An 18,998-nucleotide genomic window follows, 5' to 3' on the forward strand; every position below is an offset into this window, starting at 1 on the left:
TAATGTAACATTAAACCTTTGGGATCTGCAGGAAAGCTTCATGTGATAAATGAGCCAGTTGAGGGTTTAGATTCTCAACAGCCTCTCAGATTCTGGACTGTGTGACAAGAACCCCTAGTCCTGTGAGGTGCTTCCCCATGGCACTGCCCAAACTGCCAGTGATTGGTCTAGCCCAGGGCATACCAGTCTCGGTGCTCGGGACTCGTGGGACCAGCCTGTGCACTGCGGGAGGTTGAGCAGCAGTGGTGGTCTCCACCCTCAGATGCCAGCTGTTCGTTCTCCTAGTCCTGGCAACAAGAGAAAATGTCTCCGGACCCTGCCAAATCCCTGGGGAGCAAAATCACTCCCAGCTGAGAACAACCAACCTGGGCAAGGCTATCATATTATTCTAGTGAACTATTCTTTAAGTTGTATGGACAAATATCCCAAGGCATAAATGCATCATAATCAGTATGTTCTGAGTTATTTGTATAGGAAATCACAGTCTTACCAAGGAAAACCATTTCACTGGTCTTTTTTTTTGCACATACAGCAAAAAATCAACTCTAACTAGGTAAGAAAATCCCAGTTTTCAGCATAAATGGGGTTAAGAAAGGAGAAACACACAACCCGGCAGTTTTTGATTCATGTTTAATGAAAAAAAAAAAGTTACATAAGTAGAAATGGACATAAAACACAGATCAATGTGAGAAAATATGGTGATAGCTAGAGCGAGGGAAAAACATTTTAATTCTGAACTTAGGCATATATTCCTATCAGTTATTACTGACCTAAAATGTCTCCTTATATCCAAAGAAAAGTAATAGTTATAATCTCACTGTTTTTTCATGGTAACTGACCCAAGGAAGGTACAAACAGTACTGTTCCATTTCCCCAAAGCCTTGGACACATGCAAGCTAAGGCAGAGATGTTGCCAGAAAGTGAACACAGATGAAGAAAATGAAGGCTTCTCTATGTCTTTATTCCAACAGCAAGTCAGCACGGGCAAATGTTCACATTTTCATGAGAAAGTCTTTATGGCTATGCAACCATTTATTCTTAGGAAACCATCACCGAAGGGTTGCATCTGACTGGTGAACACAAGCATATGCACAGAAGTTTCTCATGGTTTTTCTATTTGAACAGACTTGAAGTATTAAAAGCATGAAATTTAAAAATGCACCACCATGGAACTACAGTGAGCATCTTACTGGTTTGTTTCATGGCTCATGATTTTAGCAGAGTCAGTCAATATTCTATTTTGATTATTTCCTATGCTGACGTACAGAATGATCATATCTTCCTAAATAAGAAAATATATCTATCTATATATCTTTGAAAAAGCATTCTGATCTCTGAAAATATATATTGGTAGTAGCTTTGCACTGATGATCTCACTTAAAATAAAGTATCCCTTCTCTCAAGCTAGAAGCTGGCAAGCATTAAACTCTCATTCTAGATGTTTGCCATGTGGGTAATAAAGAGAAGCAAGAGATTTTATTTGCTATCCCTGTAAGATAAAAAGCTTTTGGCCAGCACACATCAGTCACTGACCTCTTATCCTCACATTTAATAATTTCAAGTTAGGATGACCCCTGCCTCTTCTGATACTGAATCCGGAGTTTTTCCAGTTGTTCCACACATTGCGACTGGGCCAACTTCAGGGTCCGATTCTCCTCTGTCAGAGCCTCAAATTCCCGAACCAGCTGGGCAGCACCCACCTTCTCCTTTTCTGCCTGGTCCAGCTTGGCAATGAGCTCCTTTCTGAAGATTTAGGGTACAGGACAGGAAGGACAGAATTCAGTGCAAGCAAATCAAATGATTCCATTTGGAAGCAGCTTTTGTTTCATTCTGCTCTTCTTAAATTGTTACCCATCGCTACTTACCTTCAATGGGATAACCTCTATTTTTGCAGTGTCACAAGTTTTATATCTCTTTGTTTTATTATAGCACCTCTACTAGACACAAAATATTAAAATATACATAAAAATCCCCATAGGTCCTTACAGTAATCTTTTTTAAGTGTACAGCAAATAGCTGAAATTATAATTTAGGGGAAAAGGTTTTCCTTTACAATTTCTTTACAATTTTCTGTAAAGGTACTGCCTATTGTCTTGTAGGGAGGACTACTTTGTTACTTACCAAATCTGTGTCCTCTAAATTCAATGGCTATCTGCTTTCATTTCCTATACCTGAGTTAAACAAATCTTTACTAGGCTTCTTCAAACTAAAAAAAAAAAAAAAAAACCCAACTCCTTTCTTGCACATATTATTTTCCATATATCTCTCTAGTCCTTACACAGGTATAGTTGTTCCTCTGTATTCATGGGGAAATGGATCTAGGACTCCCCACCATCACTGTGGGCACCAAAACCTCTCTCATATAAAATGGCATAATATCTGCATATAACATAGATGTATATAAATCATTTCTCAATTACTTATAATGTGTAAGGCAGAGTATGTGCTAGGTGAATCGTTGCTATACTATATCATTTAAAGAATAATGACAAGGAAAACCACACACCCTGACTACATAGCATATAATCCAGTTGGCTGAATCCAGGGATTTGACAGTGTAGATAGGGAGGACCATTGTGCTGCAGCCCTCATTAGCAAAACAATATCTCCCCTCAGTGCTGGCCTGACTCCAGAACTGAGGAAGCAGCCTGAGGGCACTCGAGGAGACTGTGGTGGCGATGCCCAAGACAAATTCAGTTCTCAATAAATGTTTGTAAATAATTCATTGATGTAAATGCAACCAGAAAGGAGCTATTGCAATCCAGTTTAAATTGAATGAAACTGAGAAACCAAGAAATTTGCCCTGATGTGAGTCAGCTAATTCTAATCTAGACTAAACCTAACTGAATTCTTCACCTTACGTTTCTTCCTCCTCGGTAAAGCAAAGAACAACTGGTGAATGTTCTGATACAGTTTTCAACACGGGGTTTCCAAAAGCAAAGGCTTTGTGCTGCTGATGCTAATAACACATAGCTGTAGGTAGCACCTAGGTGAATAAGATTTGAATTTATTTAATATGTATTTGTAAATATAAATCAGTGCATCAAATCTGTGACTTCAAAGAGTTCATGTTCTAAGAGAATGATAATTTTTGGAGAAAATGTCTATGTAAAACTGATTTAAAGAAAAATATTGAATAAATAATAATGCAGACATAACATTTCATGGAACTTGTACTCAAATGACCAATGCTTGGGGCACAATGATGCCAGTCTAAGTCTCAAACATTGTTCTTTTTTGGGATCATATCCATCGCTCCCCCCAAAGACTTGGAGGTTTTAAGTGTGTTCTCAGAGAACAGGTTAAACTTCTATCTAAAGTAGTAACGATCTGAAACAAAAAATAAGTAAAGTAGGAACAACCTAGCCTTACTGTGTAACATGCACAAATATTGTCTTCATGGCATTCACTCATCCCTACCACTGGCCACATTTTTAAAAGCTTCTCTTCCTTCTTGCATTAATCATATAGATACTGACCTGATATTATATAATTTGAAGAGAAGAAGAAAGAAAAATATAAATTTCTAACAAGCAACAATATTCAAATTTATGTTAGAAGTAAGCCCAGGACCACTGAGAGTGGAGGTTTCCTGATTACAAATCCAAACTTGCAAGGTTCCAATAATTCAGAGCTAGAAAATAACCTGACCATCCCATCCAGTAAGGTCTTCAAACATTTTTGATTTTATAATACTATTAATTAAAAAAACTTCTGAACACCAACCTACATGATTCCAATATATGTATATTTATTCATAAATTATAAATTATATATGTTGCTAATATATTATGTAAATTATGAAGCATACCCACATGTAGATATGTAACATAAGAAGATTGGATGCTAAAACTAATGAGTGAAAGTTTTATGGGAAAAAGAAGATATAGTTTCAAAGTGTATTTTCACAAATTACTTAATAATTGCCAAGGATAAATCTATGCAGAAACCTGCAGGCCACCACATTGGCCAAATGACTAAAGTTGACATTACTACTCCAGAGGTAAGTAGATATCATATGCATTTGCCAAGTTCACAGCATCATTTCTGTGATATTTCTGCCAAAAATGCATAACCTAAGTCTAACTATAAGGAATACCAGACAATATCCACTTGAGGGAGATTCTACAAAATTGACAACCTATCTATTGAAAACTGTTATGAAGCTTTTCATATTTAAAGCAACCAAAGAAAAATGGCAACTGCATGCAATGCACAATTCTGGACTGAAAAAAATAGCTTTGAGTGACATGATTGGGAAACTAATACAATTTGAATATGGACTGTAGACTAGATAACACTGCTGCATCATTGCTTTTTTGATATTAATTACTATATGATAGTTAAATGGGGATCCATCCATGTTCTTAGAAAATACTCTCTAAGGTATTTACAGCAATGCAGCATGATGGTGTGTGTTATCCATATATAGATGTTTACACATATACATATACAGAGCTATATTTATATACATATATATGTGTATTTATAAACATATACTATATATATTTATGACTGAGAAAGAAAAACCCAGTATTGCTAAAGGGAGAAAATAAAGTACAGATGGAGAAATATTCAATAACTGATAAATCCAGTAAAGGGTATCTGGGATTTCTTTATTCCTACTGTTGCAACTTTTCTGTAAACTTGAAATTATCAAAATTAAGTTATTTCAGAAAAAAAAGAAAGTAAATTGCAATTGATGTTCTCTTACTTTCTGCACTCCATAGACTGCCTTTGCAACCAACTTGGTGTCCACAGAGCAAAGTTAGGCTCTGGAAAGAAAGTGCTAATCAGGGATAAAGAGCAGACCATGGGGAACATCTATCTGCATCTACACAAAGGTCCTTGGAGGGACCTTGCTGGTCTTTGGATCTTCCACCATGGTAAGAGTAGACTAGGCTCCCAATAAATGCTTGCTGAATGAATAATTAAAGAAAAAGTACCACAGAGAAAGGTAATTTATATTTAAAGAGAAGAAAACTCAGCTCTGAGTCTTCCATTTAATTAAAAAAGTCACATAGCTAATGAGAAAAAGCTAGAGATGAAGCCTCTACTTCTGATGCAGAGGTTAGAGCCCTTTGCCTATGGACAGTTCAGAAGTTAATGTCAACAATTAAACATTGATTAGTAAACATCATCTTGTAACTATATTAAAGAAATTAATAAGTAAAACCTATATAAGTAAAAAAAAAAATAAAGACCTGCTGTCCATCAGTTCAGGTATTCCTATTCTGTTTTTCCCCTTTCCAAATTACCTGTGTCCTATTTACTTAAATGTAAATAAGTCAGGAAGCATTACAGTTTTGTTTTCAAATTTGGCCTGGGAATTGGTAGTGCTAGGTGTTTTTTGTTTTGTTTTGTTTTGTTTGGTACCAGGGATCGAACTCGGGTCCTTGTGCTTGCAACGGAACCACTGAGCTAAATCCCTGGCCCAGTGCTAGGTGTAATAATGGCTTTTTTTCTGGTTCATTTAAAACTCCTGGAGGCATCTGTTACCAGTTTTGACTAAAGCAGATAATAAATCACAAAATCACCAATTCTATAGCTACAGGAAATAGTCAAGATTGTCTAGTGCAATCTTCCTACATTAGAGAAACTCAATAATAATTTCATCTTTACTGGAATCAAGAAGACTTAACTTCTAGGTTGCTAAATTGGTTTCATGTACTTGATAACAGTTACACAGATATCCAATGAAAACTGTCAAAATGTCTGTTGTCTCCTATCCAGGATCTATATATATAGACATATTTATGTTCATCCATTCACAATTCATAATTAAACCCTGGCATATCAAGATACAAAAACTATCTTATAAATAGATAATCTGACAGCTCCCAGTGCAAAGGAGGCTTCCAGGTCAACCTACCACCACTCTCAGCTCAGAGGAGGTGAGCCATGCAGGTGCCAGCAGCACACACACACATACACACACACACACATCTGCATCGAAATGAGAAGATATGTAAACAGGCCTCAGAACCAGACTTCCAGATTACTTACAGCAACCCCAGAAGGAAACAAGATGGAACAATCTCTTATGCAACCACCTGGACTCCCTGACCTAGCAACAAAAGAGAATCTGGAAAAAATGAAATCAGAAATAATTTCTCAGGTAACAGCAGAGACTGTGCCCATAGGGCAAGACATGATTAATAAATTGAGAGGAAACAGATAAAAAAAAAATAGAGGAGCTGAGGAACATGATGGAGTCTGAACATAAGAAACAAATGGAATCCATAAAACAGATGCAAACAGATTTCCAGGAGATTAAAAACTCCATTGAAAGCCTATTCAGCAGAATGAACCAATGTGAGGATAGAATTTCACATATAGAAGATAAGATTGCAATTAGTGACCAGGAAAAGAAAGACTGCTTCAAAATTGTAAGGGAACATGAGAAATCAATCCAGCAGCTGCTAGATGATGCAAAGAAGAATAACATAAGACTGATTGGAGTCAATGAAGAAAGAGGAGAGAGTGCAGATGACATAAAAAACTGTTCACAGAAGTGATGGCAGAAAACTTCCCAAGGAGGGGAAAAGAACTTGACATACAGATAAGTGAGGCATATAGGACTCCAGCTACCCTTGATCAAAAAGAATGTACACATAGGCATATAACTGCTTAGGTTCCAGAAACCCAACAGAAGAACAAAATTCTACAAGCAGTGAGAGAAAAGAAAAAAATCACATACAAAGGAAAGCCCATCAGAATCACAGCAGACTTCTCAACACAAACCATCAAGGCAAGAAGAGCTTGGAGTGATGTATTCCAAGCCCTAAAGGAAAACAACCTCCAACCCAGATTGATGTACCCTGCAAAACTATCTTTCAAAATTGATGGAGAAATAAGATACTTTCATGACAAAGAGCACCTTAGGAATTTCATGAATACCAAACCAGCACTCCAAAAAATTTTAGACAAAATCCTAGGAAAACGAAATGAAGATCACAACCCCAGGGAGCCCAGCAGAATGTATCCACTGGGCATGACAAGAAATTAAACACAAAGGGGGAGAAACCAACAAAAACAAAAAGTCATGACTATGATAACTCAATACGGATCAGTTATAACCATCAATGTTAATGGTCTTAATTTACCAATCAAAAGAAATAGACTGGCAGAATGGGTCCAGAAGCAAGATCCAACAATATGCTGCATACAAGAAACACACTTAATTCAAAAAGAAACTCATAGACTGAGAGATAAAGGGTGGAAAACAATACTCCATGTTACAGGAACCTGAAAAAAACAGGAGTAGCTACCCTCTTTGCAGACCAACTGGATTTCAAACCAACACTGATTAAGAGAGACAAAGAAAGACACTACATCCTTGTAAAGGGAACAATCCAAGAGGAAGAGATGACAATTATAAATATCTATGCACCAAACACTAGCACACCCAATTATATAAAACAAATACTAATGGACATGAAAAATCATATAAACACTAATAAAATAGTAGTGGGGGACCTCAATATCCTATTGTCAAATAGATAGATCAACTAGACAAAAAACAAGCAATGAAATACTAGAATTCAATCAAACTCTTGAACAAATGAACTTGACAGATGTTTACAGAGTGTTCCACCCCACAAAATCAGAATACATATTCTTTTCAGCTGCACATGGGTCATTCTCCAAAATAGATCACATACTCATACAACATATTTAGGTAAGTGCAAAAGAATTGAAGTTATCTCCTGTACATTATCAGACCAGAGTGCAATGAAATTGGAGATCAATAGCAAAAGAAACCACAAGAATTACATAAACACATGGAAACTGAAGAGCACATTTCTGAATAACCAATGGGTCACAGAGGAAATTAAAGAAGAAATCAGACAGTTCCTTCAACTAAATGACAATGACAATACAACATATTGGAATCTATGGGACATAATGAAAGCAGTCTTACGAGGGAAATTCATAGCAGTGAATACGCATATTGGGAAAACAGAATGAGCCCAATTAAACAACCTGATGCTGAACCTCAAGCTTCTAGAAAAAGAAGAGCAGGACAACCCCAAAGCTCATACAAGGGAGGAAATTATAAAGATCAGAGGAGAAATCAATGCAATGGAGACTAAGAGAACAATACAAAAAAATCAATGAAGCCAAGAGTTGGTTCTTCAAAAGAATCAACAAAATTGACAAACCCTTAGCCAACCTTGTCAGAAAAAGGAAAGAAAAGACCCAAATCCATGCAATTAGGAATGAAAAGGATGAAGTTACAATGTACATAGCAGAAATCCAGAGGATCATCAATACTTACTTTGAGAACCTATATGCCAATAAGATGGAAAACACAGAAGAAATGGACAGATTCCTAGATACATATGAATTACCAAAGTTGAACGAAGAAGACCTAAAAATTCTAAACCACCCAATATCAATCAATGAAATTGAAAATGTAATTAAAAACTTACCAACTAAGAAAAGCCTGGGTCCTGATGGCTTCACTGCTGAATTCTACAAGACATTTAGAGAGGAACTATTGCCACTACTGTTTAAACTCTTCAATGAAGTTGAAAGGGAAGCAATACTCCTGAATTCTTTCCTGGAAGCAAGCCTGACCTTGATCCCCAAAGCAGAGAAAGACCCAACTGAAAAAGAGAACTATAGGCCAATCTTGCTAATGAACATAGATGCAAAAATCCTTAATCAGATACTGCCAAATAGAATGCAGAAGATCATCAAGAAGATCATACACCCTGACCAAGTGGGATTTATCCCAGGGATGCAAGGATGGTTCAACCTATGCAAATCAATCAATGTAATACACTATATCAATAGAGCCAAGGACAAAAACCATATGATCATCTCAATAGATCCAGAAAAAGCATTTGACAAAATCCAACATGCATTTATGATAAAAATCCTACAAAAAAATTGGAATGGACAATCTCTACCTCAATCTGATAAAAGCCATCTATGAAAAACCAACAGCCAATGTCATACTAAATGGTCAAAAACTGAAATCCTTCACACTAAAATCAGGAACAAGACAAGGATGTCCACTATCACCACTCCTGTTCAATGTAGTTTTGGAAACATTAGCCATGGCAATAAGAAAAGAGAAAGAAATAAAAGGAATAAAGATAGGAAATGAAGAAGTCAAATTGTCATTATTTGCAGATGACATGATACTCTATATGGAAGACCCCAAGAATGCCACCAAAACTCTTCTACAATTAATAACCAAATTCAGTAATGTAGTTGGATATAAGGTCAACAAACAAAAATCAATAGCTTTCCTCTACATGAACAACAGACTCACTGAGAGAGAAATAGGGCAAATAATTCCTTTCACAATAGAATCCAAAAAGCTGAAATACCTAGGAATCAACCTAAGAAAAGAAATCAAAGACCTCTTCTCTGAAAACTATAGCACTTTGAAAAGAGAGATTGAAGATGATATCAGAAAATGGAAAAAGATCCCCTGCTCCTGGGTAGGAAGGATCAACACAGTGAAAATGGCCATACTTCCAAAACTGCTATATAGATTCGATGCAATACCAATTGAAATCCCAGCAGCATACTTCATAAACCTTGAGAAAACAATCCAAAAATTCATTTGAAACAAAAAGAGATCCAGAATAGCAAAAGCAATTCTAGGTAACAGAGACATGGCAGGGGGTATTACAACCCCCAACTTGAAACTATACTACAAAGCTACTGTGATAAAAACAGCATGGTACTCGCAAAGAAGCAGACCTGAAGACCAGCAGAACAGATTAGAAGATGCAGAAACAACTCCAGATACACTCAGCCACCTCATCTTTGACAAGGGAGCCAAACACCCTCACTGGAGGAAGATAGCCTCTTTAATAAATGGTGCTGGAGAAATTGGGTTTCAACTTGCCAAAGACTAAAATTAGACCTATATCTCTCACCATGCACTAAACTAAAATCGAAACCAATTAAAAATCTAAACAATAAAACAGAAAAGCTGAACCGGCTGGAAGAGAGGTTAGGTAGAACTCTTGAAGACATCAGTGTAGGAAAAGATTTTATGAACAAAACCTCAGTTGCCCATGAACTAGCACAATCAACAAGTGGGATCTTAGGGCTGGGGATTTAGATCAATGGTTTCAGAGCCTGCCTTGCAAGTGCAAGGTCCCGAGTTCGATCCCTGGTACCAAAAAAAAAAAAAATGCAAAACAAGTGGGATCTCTTCTTATTAAAAAACTTCTGCACAGCAGGAGAAAACACCAGTGGTGTAAAGAGACAAGCCACAATGTGGGAAAAAATTTTCACCAGCAGTCCCTCAGACAAAGGTCTACTATCTCAAATCTATAAAGAACTTAAAAAAATCAGACCTCCCAAATTTAAAGACCCAATCCAAAAATGGGCATCTGAAATGAACAGATATTTCTCACACAAAGAAGTAGAAATGGCAAATAAACATATGAAAAAATGTTCAACATCATTGGTCATTTGAGAGATGCAAGTGAAAACAACACTGAGATTCCACTTCACCCCAGAAAGAATGGCTGCTATCAACAAATCAACCAATAACAAATGCTGGTGGGGCTGTGGGGAAAGAGGAATACTGCTCCACTGTTGGTAGGAGTGTAGACTGGTGCAACCACTATGGAAATCAGTATGGAGATACCTCAAAGAACTAGGATTGGAAGTCTCATTTGATCCAGCTATTCCCTTGCTGGGTATCTTCCCTAAAGAATTAAAAGTATCATACCACAGTGATATATGTGCACCCATGTTCACAATACCACAATTTGTAATAGTTAAAACTTGGAAACAGCCCAAATGCCCATCAACTGGAGACTGGATCAAGGAAATGTGTTTTTTTAATAAAATGGAGTACTACTCAGCCATCAAAAATGAGAAATTAGAGACATTTATAGCTAAATGGATGCACATTGAGGCGACACTCTTAAGTGAAATAAATAGGACACGCATGTGCAAATATGAATAGTTTCTCTGGTGTGAGGAACTGAAAGTGTAAATAAGGACTAAAAGCTATAATAGATAATTTGAAATAGGAAGAAAAGGGGCAAAGGGGAAGGGGAAGTTGGAGGGGTAGGGGAAAGGAAAGAAGGGAATGGAATTAATATGAGAAAATGAAAAAAAGGAAACAAAGTCTTTGTAAATAGGGAGGGATGGAGGGGTTGAAGAGAGGCCAGGGGAATGGGGAAAAAATAAAAACCAAGAGAGTATGTAAAGGTACAAATTTCCAGTGATGAATATCATTATATTGTATAACTAAAGTGCACCAATAAAAGGATATACAGTTAAAAAATTTAAAAAATAGATAATCTGTGGGGAAAAAATAAGAATCAAGATGCATCATGTACAGGTACAAGTACCCAAAGATAAATGTAAATGTATTGTATACCTAAAATGCTCCAATAAAAGAATTTAAATCAAAAAAGAAGAAAAAATAAATAGATAATCTGAAGAGCAACTCAATATTTATAGTCAGCTGGAATGTGGTCCTACCTTGGATATCTTAGTTATCATTTCTAACATTGCCTTCAATTTAATGTAACATAAGGGTGGAGAACCGTAGTTACAGGAATCTTATTTCTGAAGTCAAGAACCTGTAACAAAGCTTTGCATGTGATGTAGTTCATGTTGTAAGGGCCATAACCTTGGGCTATAGCATAGATCATTCACTGCACTCATCCTAAGCAACATGCTGGGAAATTTTTAGTTGCTAAGATAAATGAGTGAAGGGAAATTCCAAATATGTCAGTAAAAAAAAGGTTTAGAACTTTATGGAAACTAATGTAAAAATTAAGGAGATTATGCTGCAGGAGGTTAAAACAGGGATTCACCATTGACAAATAGTCTCTTTTCTGGCAAGCCCACTGCTATGGTACTTGGCATTTTCAGAGTTAACTAAGGACTTTTATTAGGAAAAGGTTAAATTCTAGACAGTTTGGTTCCAATGCTTTGAACAGTTTGGGGTCATAAATATATTCCTCATAGAGTAAATTTTATTTTAAATTAGGGATTTAGATTGCATGTATTGTTGGTGGCTCTGGAAGGAAGTATGTACTAGTACAAGCATTTATGCATGACAGAAAGAACAGATGCTGCAAGATCAATAAAAAAAAGATTGAAAGTCTACGTTCATTTTATGTAGAAGGAAGAATAAATAATGGTGTTGAACTGAAGTTTCCCAAGCTCAGTCTACACCATGATGTTGAAGCCCTGCAAATGAGTGATGCAGGAGCAAATGTACTGAGATCTTTTGGGAGACAAAGGACAGCACTGCACCCTTGCAGGAGGAAGTCCAATTTGTTCTATAGCAGATTTTGTCAACGTTGGCACAATTGACACTTTGGGTCAGACATTTCTTTGTTTTGGAGGAGCTGTCCTGTACAGTAGCAGTCTAGGAAATTTAACATCATCCTTGGCTTCCACTCGCTGGACACCAGCAGGGACGACACCTCCAAGTCGTTCCAACCACAAAGCTCTCTAGATCTTGCCGATGCCATGGGAGTAGGGAGGGAGAGAAGAATTGCCCGTTGAGAACCACTCAAAGGCAACAGAGACTTCCACCACTGGTCCCCTGAGAAGAGTCCATCTCGGAGTAGAAATAGAGTGAAAGGCAAAATTCTCCCTTGCTCTGCTCCCTGGGATTGTACTGGTGCCTTCTTCCTTAGCAAAGGAACCTGCTTAAGGCTCTCTCATTGCAGAGATTGCAATATCCCATCTTTCTCAACATGTTTTCAGGCAGAAAGTTAAGTGGAGCAATATCTGGAAATGAGGGTCCAGATAAAAAATAAGACAGCATGGAAGTACATGCTATAAAAGGCCCCATCATTACAACTGGGCCCTTAGAGGAAAGTATTATCTCACAGCCTGAGGAAGTCTGGGCTATTGCGATTTCACAAAGAGCTAATTCCTAAATGAAAGAGTCCCTTTGGCTATTCTACTTCCTCTAGCAAAGCTAAGAGCCAAAATAGTGCTTTACCTCCTCTAATCATTCCCTCGACATGCATTTCCTGAAATCCCATTGCAAACCAGGCAAAGGTATATTGTATATTCTGGTGAGCTGAGTTAGCCTTGGGACACACATCTTCACTACCAGGAAGTGAACTCAAATCCCATACTTTACCCAGAAGGCAAAGCATCCATGTCAGCGTGATGGGAGAGGGTAGAACTTTCACCCGATATTCTTACTATTCACCCTGTAAATATCTGTGAAGGATATCTCCCTTTACTTTTTCTTTATGTCAGTGAAAACCTAATTTCTGGAGCCTGAGAAAATATTTAAGAGAAAAATTCTCGAACTATCAAATCGAGATTTAGTTTTCTGTATTTTCATGCTGTTACATTCTTTCTCAAACAAATCATCCCCTGAAGTTAAAGAAAACAGATGAAATTGACTTTCTCTGGTTGACCCCAGTACAGGGCCCAGCCTGACACTCTCCTCATTTCTGGCTCTGAGAAGCTTCCCCAGAACACAGGATCTAAACCTCTGCCTTTGGCAAAAACCTAAAAAATAAATGTTTCTATGTAAATATAGAATTTTTTCATTGGCAATTTCAGAATACATTAAATATCATGACTTAAGTAAAGTAAGAGTGCTTTTAGCTTATACCCTAACATATTATGTAACTGCCCTTTTCCCCCATCCTGATATAGTTCTCCTAGATGACAGATTGCTCCTTCAATCACCATTTCATATATTTGATAAGGACATCAGAATAGAGGTCTCACAATCATTGTGGTGGCCACCCCACATGGAAACACCCTTCGGGAAAGAAGGGAAAGGAAAAAATATGAGAAACGGAAACAAAGTCTTTGCAAATAGAAAGAGGTGGAAAGGTTGAAGGGAGGGCAGGGGAATGGGGAAAAAATAAGATATATCATGTAAAGGTACAAATCCTCAATGATGAATGTTATCATATACCTAAAATGTACCAATAACTTAATGAATAAAAAACCTTCTAATGATTTTTCTGAATCCTTAAGATTATATAATATTTTAACCCAATTATAAAACAATAACCCACTTTAAAGTGGCAAAAGAGTGGAACAGACATTTCTACAATAAAACCTAGAAATGGTCAACAAGTACATGAAAAACTGTATAATACCATTAGCTATGGGGGCAATGTAAATGAAAACACATAAAGACACACCATTTCACATCCACTAGGGTGACTACAATCAACACAATAAGCATTAGCAAACATGTTAAGAACTTGGAACTTTTATACACTACTGATGAATATAAAAAGTCACAATTCTTTGGGAACAATGTGGAAGTTTCTCAGAAGGTTACACATTGAGTTATATAGCCTAACATTTCTACTTCTAGGTAGATACTCAAGGGAACTGAAAACATATGCCCACTCAAAAACTTGTATACAAATGTTAATATTGGGATTATGCAAAAAGTGCAAACAAACCCAATGTCCATTTACTGAAGGATAAACAAATCTATATCCCTTCAATGAACTATTGTTCAAAAATAAAAAGAAATGGAATACTGATGCATAATACAACGTGTAAACTTTGAAAACATTGTGCTAAGTGAAAGAAGCCAATTATAAACTACATAGTTTAAGATTTCATGCATATAAAATATCCAGGAGCAAATCCATAGTGATGCAGATTAGTGTTTGCCAATAGCCAGGAGTAAGAGATGATGAGGAAGGACTGCTCAAAGGTTCAAGGTTTCTTTCTGGTATGATAAAAATCTTTTAAAGTTGTGATGATACTTGTACAACTCTGTGAAAACACTGAAAACCACTGACTTGTTAAAGAACAACCAAAAAAGTACATGGCATTCTTCAATCTGATCAAGAACCCCTTTCTGACATTCTAAATACCTAGCACCACAATGTTTCATAAATAGATCAGAAAAGTGGTTTCTCCATTGGACAAGATAAAATATTCTGTCTGGAATAATTGCCACCTTTAGAACTGATGTCCATTTAGTCAGAGATATTTTAAATTTTTCTGTCAGTGGGTGTGGTGTCGCACACATGTACTCCCAGAACTCTGGGAGGTGGAGGCAAGAAGATTGCAAGATTAAGCCCCGCCTGGGCAATTTAGCAATTTAGCAAGACCCTGTCTCAGAATAATAAAGTAAAAAATAAGTGGGGGATGTAGCTCAGTACAAAGACGCTGGGTTCAATCCTCCATACTAAAAAAACAAAACTAAAAAAGAAACTTTCAAACAATCAGTGATAAATTTCAAAATGTCTATATTTTATTTCCAAGAGCTTATCATCTACGACATATGCAAAAAATGGATGTTACATGAAACTGCTTATATTTATGGAAAAAGCAGGCTACAATATATGCAATTATAAAGAAATATCTATTTACATGCAAAAAGTCCTAGAATGAGGTAGGCACATGATAGCAGTAGTTCTTTAAAGATGTCAGAATCCTAAGTAATGTTTTAAAGTTTTCAATAAAGTTCTCATTTTTTTAGAGATTTTAAAAAATGTTTCAGTAAAAATAGGAAGAAGCTTTTCCTACATTATTGGTCATAAGCCAGAAATAAGTCTTTAAATTGGGTTCATTCCACAGAGTTTATAATCCTAGAAAATGTTTGACTTTCTTTATTGGTCCAAAAGACGTGATTAAAAATAATACTTATATGGACTCCTCAGGAATCCTGTGCAAATGCTCTCAAGCTTGATCCAGGGAGACCTCCTCTGGAGACGAGGGAGAAGTTCAGTCCAGAATTCAAACCGCAGGCTTTGCCTGAACCACTCCAGTGAAGAAAAAGCCTCTCATAAAATACTTGAGTCCGCATCTCTGTATCTAGCTTATGCTAACCAACCACCAGAAGCAACATAATCAACCATCACAATTTATGAAATAACGGGGAAGAAATTCTCATCAGAATCATCAAAACATGCAGAGCTAATTACTTGGGTCAAATCCATCTGCCCCAATTTATCTTGCCTGAAAACAAAAAATGTTCAGGAAAACATGCATTGCAAAACGAATTTGTGCTTCAGTAAAATGCTAGTGAAAACAATGACTGCTAATAACTCTTGGAAGATTAAGCTTATTTATTTATAAATATAACCATATTTCCTGATTTAACAATTTTTCTTAGCACCACTTTATTGCTGATACTGACTCTGTGTTTAAAATGTAGGCCATTACAAATTAAATATATATATATATACAAATGATATATATACAGAGGATCTTACTACAACCTATAATCAACCTCACTCATATTTGACCTATGCACAGCTCTACCATGGGTGTCTAGCATACAAAGAAATTCTAAAGTGTGTTCATATCTGCAGGAACTATACATAGTCTGTACATACACAGGGAATAAGTGGATAGCTATTGATAACACTAGCCTACCAAAACTACCAAAAGAGTCATTCCAGTGAATCTTTGATCACTATGTGATGGTTGCACTAGGGACATGGACTGAGCACTCCCCAAGGAAGGGCAGCATTTGCACAGGCACAAAAGAAGAAAGGTGTACTTTCAGCTGAGAGTGTGTACGAGCAAGTGCTTGGATGCAGCAGGATCCACCTCCTGCCTTGGGGAAAACTAAGTAAGTCAATGCAGGTGAAGACAGGAACAAGACAGAAAGTGCTACAGAGATAGTAGGCATATGACAGCGAGTCTTGAAATCCAGTCCAAGAACTGGCCATCACTTTCTAACAACCAGAAACCTTAGGCAGGAAAACCAGATGGTGTTGCATCAGTCAAGATTCAAAGTAATAAATCCTGAACCCACATGATAGAACTGGGAATGGAAAGAAAAGAATCTGGAAACTTTTGCCTAAAAGAGAGAAATATAAATAAAAGAATTTGGCCTTTGCCCCACATCTAGCCCACTATTTAGGGAAAGGGTTCAGATAGGTGTTTGATGAAGAAATGAGTCCTGCCAAAACACACATGGGCATATGAGTGTCCAGGTGAGAGGGCTGGCCAACTACTTTGTGGTTCAGGAGGTTGTATAAGGTACCTCCGCTAGACTGCTATCCACCTTCTTTCTAGAAGTTGACTTTGTCTTTTCTTATTTTAATGTTGTGGTGGTACCCACAAGTTATCATTTTTCTCAACATGAGCAGCAAAGATATATTTCAAAGACCAGATATGAGTCACTCTCTTGTCATTATCCTCTTATATTTTTTAAATGTGACATACAGAACCATAAACGTGAAGAACATATAATTTAGTGGTGATTCTGTGTTGCCAAAAAGCAAAAGCCATACATGAGATTACTTTAAGTAACAAAGTTCTTCAGATTCAATATGAAGTTCCTACAATTAACATTACTATCTGGGTTTTTTCCAATCATACCATTGCAGTTCACTCACACACATGCGCGCATGCACACACACACACGCAAATACACTCATAGGCTACTGATCACATAAGCCCTCCTTTTGGTGCCATTGGTCAAGATATTAATAATCTTCAATTACTTCATGAAACTTTTTGTAGAAATTAGGCTATATAAATGTGTATCCCTATCACCTTATTGAAACTCTTAGACCAAAAAGAAAGCCTAAGATTTGTGAAGCAAAAGTTGTGTTTCTAATTTCTTAACAAAATCACTTAATCTCTTATATCCAAAATTCCTGGTAGAACATTATGTTTGAAGCACAGTAAAGCAAGGAAGCAAGAAAGGGCTGAGGTCTTACCATAAGTGCCAAATATTGTCTCTCAACTCTTTGGGGTTCTGAGCATTTCTTAAATTTCTCAAAACAAAAGACATTTCACCTTCATTTGTTTATAAATTAAGTCACTAGTACAGAACATGTGTTACTCTAACAGGATGAAGGAGAGAACAAAGATTGCAATATGTTGAGTTATTTGTATGTTCCGTGCATTAGACAACAACTTCTTTATCTTTAGATGCCATGTAACATACAAGACTTGAAATGCAATGGTGGACAACCTCTGACTGTCCATGCTTTTATGAAACCCATCACTTAGTATGGAGGAGGTACAAATATATTAATCAATAGAGCTCTCAATAAATATGAAAGTACAAACTGGCCAGTGCTATGAAAGCAAGGTATATAATCTGTTGCTTTGAAAGTATAAAAAATGAAGAGCAACTGGGGTAGATGCTGGCAGAATTGAGTGCAATTAAAAAGGAGGATTCTGAAATAAAAAGTTATGTCTGAGCAAAACTGGAGTGTGCTAATTAATAGAACTGTATAATTCCCTACAGCAGAACCAGTAGAACCATAATAGTAATAAAAGCTATCAAGATAAAAAATTTCTTGAACTATAAAATGCAGTTAGTCAACTAATATATTCACATTATTATGAAAAGCTATCCTAGTGGCTTCTTTGTTTAATGTGAGAAAACCACCATGTAACCATTAATTAATATTCACCCCAAGCCAAAGCACTCTGGGGCCCCTGGGTACATTCGTAGAAGGAAAAGTGTGACTTGAGGTGGTAATTTAGCAATTTAAGTTTCCTGAACTGAGATGTCTTAATAATTTTGAGTAGGAAGCACTTCTGCTGTCCTTTTTGCTACTTCGTAAAGTAAAGCCCTTGCTCTACAGCAGGGATATTTAGGTCATTCCTGCAATCCTCTCCTCTCCCACGTGCTCCAGTCTTTGCCCAGTAGAAAGGGGCTCAGATTTGGGAGCTCTGAGGGGAAAGTACTCACTTCCTTTCCTCAAGCAGGGCGATCTCTTTTTTGACCTCATGGTATTCTTCTGCTATTTGGCAGTGCTGTTTGTACACCTGCATGGATTCTGCGGAGTCATGACAAGGTGGCAGAGGCTACATAAACAAGAAGAGGAAGAAGTGATCAGTTCATTTCTTTGCATCTGAATACATTACCAACAATTTTGCTCAGCTGATGTTCTTCAGAGGGAGATATTTTGCATGAAAGTAGCATTGTCAATGAACATTGAACAGAGTGTGGATGAGTCTGCTTGATTGAAGGTGGAGACATGGACTGATCCTCCCTACACACTGAACCCTGAAACCCATTACATGTCAGTTACCTGCCATGTGTTGGGGAAAAATGTCTCTTAATAATTCTG

At 36.9% G+C, this 18,998-nt stretch overlaps 1 protein-coding gene across 4 annotated transcripts in view; it reads right to left on the bottom strand.

The window, feature by feature from the left end:
- Window positions 1-612: 612 nt before the first annotated feature.
- Map3k7cl (MAP3K7 C-terminal like) overlaps window positions 613-18,998 on the bottom strand; it is an 87,482-nt gene continuing 69,096 nt past the window's right edge. For all 4 annotated transcript variants that reach the window (XM_087213329.1, XM_013071417.3, XM_004842252.4 and 1 more), the window contains 2 exons: window positions 18,617-18,732; window positions 613-1,743 (listed from right to left, as the gene is read on the bottom strand). In XM_087213329.1, coding sequence (XP_087069455.1) covers window positions 1,563-1,743; window positions 18,617-18,732 — 297 coding nt within the window. In that variant the 3' untranslated portion in view covers window positions 613-1,562. The remainder of the gene's footprint in view (window positions 1,744-18,616; window positions 18,733-18,998) is intronic.

This window comes from Heterocephalus glaber, unplaced genomic scaffold (genome assembly GCF_053883595.1).
Source record: "Heterocephalus glaber isolate CG9 unplaced genomic scaffold, H.glaber_assembly_v1.0 deba00000122, whole genome shotgun sequence".
Lineage (NCBI taxonomy): Eukaryota > Metazoa > Chordata > Mammalia > Rodentia > Bathyergidae > Heterocephalus > Heterocephalus glaber.